Genomic DNA, 7,500 nt, shown 5'->3' with positions numbered 1-7,500 from the left:
GAAAAGAGAAGAGAATAAGAAGAGGAGAGGAGAGGAGAGGAGATAAGAGAATAAGAAGAGGAGAGAAGAGAAGAGAGGAAAAGAGGTGTGTGCGCTGTGCTGAGTGAATGTGAATGAGCAGCACCACAGTAGGCTATCAGATATCGTCTTAGTCTCTTCAATGTAAAATCAGAGAGCGCAACCAGCGCCTAACTGTCAAGTCCACTTCCTGTACCTCTCTCACCCTCTCAGGTGTTCTATTTGTGTGTGTGTGTGTGTGTGTGTGTGTGTGTGTGTGTGTGTGTGTGTGTGTGTGTGTGTGTGTGTGTGTGTGTGTGTGTGTGTGTGTGTGTGTGTGTGTGTGTGTGTGTGTGTGTGTGTGTGAGAGAGAGTGCCTGCGCGTGTATGTATGTGTGTGTGTGTGTGTGTGTGTGTGTGTGTGTGTGTGTGTGTGTGTGTGTGTGTGTGTGTGTGTGTGTGTGTGTGTGTGTGTGTGTGTCAGACTGAATGGACACCTTCGTACCTTGTGTACATGTGCTTGTATGCCAGCATTTGCCTGTGTATGTGAGTGTGTGATTCTATGCATGTGTGTGTGTGTGTGCGTCCGTGCCTGGGTGTGTGCGTGCATGTTCTTCATAGCCACAAGCAGTTGGACGCTGATTAAAATCTCCACACGAAGCAGCAGGAAGCAGAGATGAGAAGAGAACAAAAAGAGAGAGAGAGAGAGAGAGAGAGAGAGAGAACAAAAGAGGAGATAAGAGAGGAAAGAGAGGAAAGAAGAAAGGAGCGAGTGGAAAGAGACTGGGAGAAGAGAAGAGAAGAAGGGACAGTATACATCAAAGAGAACAGGAGCATAAAAAAGAAAAGTGAAGCGATGACAATATGCCAGGATAAGCAAAAAAAAAAGAGGTGAAGAGAGGTGAGGAGGGGGTGCTGAAAGAAGAAGAGAACAGGCACAATGGTAGTTGCCTGTTGATTTTCATAGACTTCATATCACTACCGCGATTCTGGTCTGACCAGGACTATAACGATTAGCATTTCCATACAGGAAGAACTTTGGTTCCATGGCCTGGTTAACCCGCCTCCCTCGGCTTGCTACTGGTTGCAGGGTTCCCATGGGTCATGGAATGTCTGGAATATCATGGAATTTCATAAAAGTTTTTCCAGTCATGAAAAGTCATGGAATTTTACCATTTTTCATGCACAGTCATGGAATATCATGGAATTTTCTTAACAGTATTTAAAAGCAGAAACATTTTTGTTTGGTGTGAACCATTGTTTCTTACTGGTTATCCTAAAACGCTTTGCCAGAGACTGTCTGGTTTCACGCTGTTATGTGCAACATTTTAGAATGCAATGAGCCCACTGAAGTCTGGCGGTGGCTCTGCGTCGGCTCTAGGGATCAAGATAATCTTCAGTTTTCACACTTTAAAAAAACAAAACAAATTTACGTCTTTTTTTTTTTTTTTTACGGAAGTGGTCATGGAAATTCTGCTTTTTAGGTATGGAAAGTCATGGAAAATCAATGGTAGCACAAATGAAAGGATAGGAGAGAACAACACCAACCAGTCAAAAAAGAAGAAAGGAGTGAATGATTTTATTGAAAAAGGGGAAAAGGAAAAGCGAACAATTGCAGGTGAAGGAAAGAGGAGAAAAGAAAGAGAATGCAATGGAAGGAGAGGAAAGGAGAGAGTGAAGTACGTAAATGGTTGAAAAGAGAGCTAGGGTAGAGATAAGACAGAAGAGGGCAGGCGTGGAGAGAAAGGTCCAGTGAGAGAGAGGGAGAGAGAGAGAGAGAGAGAGAGAGAGAGTTTAATGCATGATGAGCACATTCCACCTGCCCATTCCTGTTTCTACCTGCTTACAATAAACACACACAAGCACACGCACACACACACACACACACACACACACACACACACACACACACACACACACACACACACACACACACACACACACACACACAGACACACACACACACACACACTTGATGATTTGATCATTTTACAATCAGATGGTTGTATATACACGTATACCCGACGGTATTGGAGTGTACCGCACTGTGTGTTCAACTGTGTGTGCTCATCGACAGAGACAGAGAAAGACAGACACAAAAACCCGATTCACACGGGATAAATATTACCTATGGACCCCTGGTTACCCCCGGACCTCCGTGATTTTTCGGGGCGCATTCGGACGGGATAAATAAACATCTGTTATTTACTCAATTCACAGACATTACAAGGAGGTGCAGACGGCGCGCCTATGTGAAATTACCCCAGGACGTCTGTGTTTCGCCGAAATACAGTAGGTAATTCGCGGCGGAATTATTACCTCAGAAATCGCGGACATGGCACATTCGCGCAGGACAGACATTCTAATTATTCCGAATTACCGGGGGTCCATAGGTAATAAAAGTCCCGTCCGCATTGGGCTATAGAGAGACAGATGAGACTCATTTATTGTGTATCTGTCACCATTCAAAATATTCGTTACATTCCATATAGCAGAGAAATGGAAAGAGTGAGTGAGAGAGATAGCTGAGAAAGAGAAAACTGTGCGTACGTGTGTGTGTGTGTGTGTGTGTGTGTGTGTGTGTGTGTGTGTGTGTGTGTGTGTGTGTGTGTGTGTGTGTGTGTGTGTGTGTGTGTGTGTGTGTGTGTGTGTGTGTGTGTGTGTGTGTGTCCCTGGGCTGTGTGTTTCTGTGTGTGTGTGTGTGTGTGTGTGTGTGTGTGTGTGTGTGTGTGTGTGTGTGTGTGTGTGTGTGTGTGTGTGTGTGTGTGTGTGTGTGTGTGTGTGTGTGTGTGTGTGTGTGTGTGTGTGTGTGTGCGTGACTTTGTGTGACATCAATTCCCCCCTCCATCCTCTCTCTAATTAACCTGTTGCTCCTCAGTAATTGTGTGTGCCCAGCGCAGATGAGCCCTGGGCGCGGCCCGCGTCTAATTGGCTATTAGGGAGTAATGACCGGGTGCCGGCCCTTACAGCCTGGCTCTGACTGTGTGCCCGCGCGCATCTTTCTAGTGCTCAGCTTATTGATCTTAAAGGGACACTGTGTGAGATTTTTAGTTGTTTATTTCTAGAGTTCATGCTGCCCATTCACTAATGTTACCTTTTTCATGAATACTTACCACCAGCATCAAATTCTAAGTATTCCCTATGACTGGAAAAATTGCACTTTTCATACATGAAAAGGGGGATCTTCTCCATGGTCCGCCATTTTGAATTTCCAAGCTTTTAGCTTTTTAGCTGCAAAAATGACTGTACTTGGATCGTACTAGAAAATATTTGTTTATTACTTTGTAAACTTTCATGTAAAGATCAAATTTGGCAATAGGCAGCCCAGTGTCAATGAGCAGCATAGTTGCAGTACCTTTTTGACCATTTCCTGCACAGTGTCCCTTTAAAGTTACATAATGCCATTTCTGGAAATATACTCATTGTACAAGGATACGATACAAGGATATTGATTTGTCATACTGTACACAGAGGCCCTGTGTGTGTGTGTGTGTGTGTGTGTGTGTGTGTGTGTGTGTGTGTGTGTGTGTGTGTGTGTGTGTGTGTGTGTGTGTGTGTGTGTGTGTGTGTGTGTGTGTGTGTGTGTGCGCGCGTGCGTGCATGTGTGTGAGTTCAGTCCAATAGTAGAAGTTTAATAAACAATTGCTTGAGTAATGAATCTCCCATATGACAGCACTGGCAGATCTCAGTTTCATGAACAGTCCATAGAATTGGGTCCTTAACACATTGCATGTGGGTGGGTGAGGGGGGGCTTTCAGATGACTTTTGTCTCGGGCCCAGCCAAAGCAGTCAGTGGCCCTGTTCTGTGTTGCCTAATATCGCCTTGCCAAGTAAGCCAAAGCTGTATCAATGGATGGATCAGTGAAGCACTCCACAGGCACAGACTTGACTGTGTGTGTGTGTGTGTGTGTGTGTGTGTGTGTGTGTGTGTGTGTGTGTGTGTGTGTGTGCGTGCGTGCGTGCGTGCGAGTGTGTGTGTGTGTGTGCGTGCGTGCGTGCGTGCGTGCGTGCGTGCGTGCGTGTGTGTGTGTTTCAGCTGTAATTCTGGAAAGCGCTTTAGCTGCCTTTTAACTGGAGTACAGTCAGTCAGTGTGTGATGTGGTCTAGAGGGGGAAAAGGGAGCTGAATGCCTTTGTGTGTGTGATGGTGAGAGAATGGAGCTGGCTACCTTTATATACACAGTGTAGTGTGGTAAACTTTGTACGTGGGCAGCGTGCATTTAATATGTGTAGTATGGCGTGGACGCCTGTCATGGTCAAGTGGACCCATCATGTTTTGAAAAAATCGAATTGAACCGAATCACATCGTATCGTGGGAAATTCTTAAGTATCAAAAAAAAATCTAATCCCTGATATAAGAAATCGATACTGTATCGTATCGTCATGAAGGCTGTGATTTACACCCCTACTGGTTACTCAGTGACGTTACCTGTGTTGGAGGGATACTGTGTTCCTTTCTTTCACTTGCAGAGGTGTCAAAAGTTTTCTTCCAACACAAGTAACTTATCTGAGTAACCAGTAGACCTGTGTACTTGTCTTACGATCAGCTAACTCTGCACTGGTTAGATTAAGTGTGTGGTGGGTCCTTGTTAGGTTTCCAGTGTTTTTTCAATAATAACACAGTCTATCCATCTCATTGGGTACAATGGAGTAAACGATGTAACAGCTATGTTATGCCATGTGCTGGTGTTGTAATTGCACCACAAAATTACTTTTACTTTTGACCCCTCTGATTTATTGTGCTTTTACTTGTGACATCTCTGCTACCTTTTAGTGTGCAGTTAGGTGGTTCCGTGTTGAGGGAGTGGATGGGGCTGAGGACCAGGCCAATGGGGGGATCAGCGTGGTGCTGACGGGCACTTTTTGTTCCACATGTCAGTCGCTGTGAGAGCAAGCAGAGCGGAAGAGAAGCTGACAGCTGTGCGTGTTACTATGTGTCACGTTTCAAAGCTAACAAGAAAAGCTTACTTTTGCCCGGACTTGATGTGTGTGCGTGTGTGTGTGTATGCGTGTGTGTGTGTGTGTGCATGTGTGTGTGTGTGCATGCGTGCGCGCGTGTGTGTGCACGTTCCCCCCTCTACTCCTGTCAGTGCTCGCACATTTACTTGTTCGCCTCCAAAGTGCTCAAAGCGGCAAGATGTGCAACTTGGGAAATCTCCCCTCTGGCAGCAACAGTACAGACTTCCAAATGTGTGTTTGAATGGGTGATTATGTGTGTACATGTGTGTGTGCGCATGCGTGTATGTGTGTGTGTGTGTGTGTGTGTGTGTGTCCGTTCCATGACCCCCACTGCCTCCCCCTGCAGTGTTACAGCTTTCAAATGACTTTGACTCTCCTTGATGACGGACCCCCGCCCTCCACCCCTCTCACTCTCCCCCTCCCCCTCCCCCTCCCCCTTCAAGACCTGACATAACTTGCCTCATATCTCATCTTACCTTATTGTACTCTACTCTATTCATCTATCCACAACTCCTGCTCATTTGTTCAACCCTAAAACCTATATTCAACAACCCTATAATCCCCATTCAATCCTCAACCCTAGGCCACCCACTTCAATCCTCGCTCACCCTTGGCACAACCACCACACAAATCATCGTTTCTTCTGCCCTGTAACCCCACAGCCTTAGCCTGCACTCTCATCAAGCCCGGGGTGCATTTCTTGAAAGCATAGTTGTTAGCCTGTTAGCAACTTGGGTAGTTGCCAATGTGAAATTGTATTGCAAACAACAAAGTAGCTAACATAGTAAGAAACTAACGTTTCGAGAAATGCCCCCCCCTGTGTAGTTCCGCACAGCTTTGCAAGCTCCACTCACTAGGTCTGGGTGAGTGGATTCATTTTCAGAAGGCATGGCTGTACTGTTTATATATATATATATTTTGTAGAAGAAGATACCGCACACTCTTGTCCATCGTGCTGCAATTTATTCAGAAAACAACGTTTCGGCCCATATGGCCTTTCTCAAGTTTTTCAAAAAGCTTGAGAAAGGCCATACGGGGACCGAAACGTTGTTTTGTTAATAAATTGCAGCACGATGGACAAGAGTGCGGTATCTTCTTCAACAAAATCGATCTTGCACCCGCTACCTGCACCTCGAAACCTCTGGTGTGCGTTGGTTTCCTCCTTCAAAAGATGTACTGTTTTTATACCATTTGTCTGTCCTTGCCGCCACCAAATTCCTTCGAAATTGTTCTCTGTTCATTTTTAAAGAATCTATGTGGTGGAGTCTACAATTACAGGTGTTGCGTTGTCAAAGCGACCCACCATTGTTATTGAAAAAAAAAAAACATTTCGGCAAGTTTCAGGACANATTATGTTTTCAGGCCGACCAGAACGGAGCAGGGGCCGGTGCCCGCACCAGTTACGTTCGGCACTAAAGTGCTCATCTGCGAACCGCCCGTGTTCATACCGGGCTCTGAACTTTTTCTGCACGTGACTTTTTTTTACCCGGATGAACCTGCTGACGGCCACGTTTGTCGTCACAGTTTGCAGAGAAAAAACAACCAAAGAACCAACTTTCCGGTTTGCGAATGCTAAAATCTGTGGTGTGAACACGCCAGCCGGTTCGCGATTAGGTTCGGGAACAGGCACCAGCATGGTTCTCGGTCAGCCTGAATGCGCTAAGTTTCGGACCAGAGAGAATCCCAGAGGACCAGACCTGTGTGTGTGTGTAGCTTGTGACGCCACCGTGTTGGAGCTGCGCGGCGAGAGCCAGGAAACCACAGCCACCACCTCATAGTGACTCTCACCTTCCAAATCCAACGTCCATCCTCCATAGTTGCTCTAACCCAATATACAGTATCCTCAACAGGGCTCTAAATTACCCCCCCCCATCACCAGCCAAATGGCTTGTAGATGACAATCTTAGTAGTCAAGCACACACTCACAATGTTATGGCTAGTAAGTTGGTATTTTCTACCAGCCAAACTGAAATTTCAACAGCATTTGGCCAGTTGGCTGGTTTGGTGTTAATGTAGAGCCCTGTAGATCCTCAATATCTCCTCTAATCATTTAACCCTCCACCCGCCACTGATCCCCCCCATCCCCCCCCCCCCCCCCCCCACACACACACACACTGACGCCCTCCACTGACGCCCCTGCCGCCCCCCTCCCCCTCTGGGAGCAGGACAGGAAGCGGAGCTACAAGGCGGTCCAGTCGTGCGAGGAGGGGGGCCAGGGGGGCCAGGGGGGCGCCTACCAGGAGCCTGTGGTGGCGCTGGCCCAGAACTGCGCCCTCATGCACAATGTGCTGGGCCCCGCCTGCATATTCCTCAGGAAAGGCTTCGCAGAGAACCGGCAGGCTGTACGTAAGTCTGGATGCAACACAACGCATATCTCACACTTTGTGTGTGTGTCTCTCTCTCTCTCTCTCTCTCTCTCTCTCTCTCTCTCTCTCTCTCTCTCTCTCTCTCTCTCTCTCTCTCTCTCTCTCTCTCTCTCTCATTCTCTCTCTCTCTCTCTCTCTCTCTCTCTCTCATTCTCTCTCTCTCTCTTTCTCTCTCTCTC

The 7,500-nt window shown here is 46.8% G+C and overlaps 1 protein-coding gene across 2 annotated transcripts in view; it reads left to right on the top strand.

Moving 5' to 3' along the window:
• Nucleotides 1-7,500, top strand: part of cabp1b (calcium binding protein 1b) — a 71,301-nt gene that overhangs the window by 46,680 nt on the left and 17,121 nt on the right. The window contains exon 2 of one of the 2 annotated variants that reach the window (XM_063211393.1): nt 7,121-7,297. The exons of the other annotated variant lie outside the window; for it this stretch is intronic. Coding sequence (XP_063067463.1) covers nt 7,121-7,297 — 177 coding nt within the window. The remainder of the gene's footprint in view (nt 1-7,120; nt 7,298-7,500) is intronic. 2 annotated transcript variants of the gene reach the window in all.

Source organism: Engraulis encrasicolus, chromosome 11 (genome assembly GCF_034702125.1).
Source record: "Engraulis encrasicolus isolate BLACKSEA-1 chromosome 11, IST_EnEncr_1.0, whole genome shotgun sequence".
Taxonomy (NCBI): Eukaryota; Metazoa; Chordata; class Actinopteri; order Clupeiformes; family Engraulidae; genus Engraulis; species Engraulis encrasicolus.
This window is presented reverse-complemented; position numbering and strand designations above follow the sequence as displayed.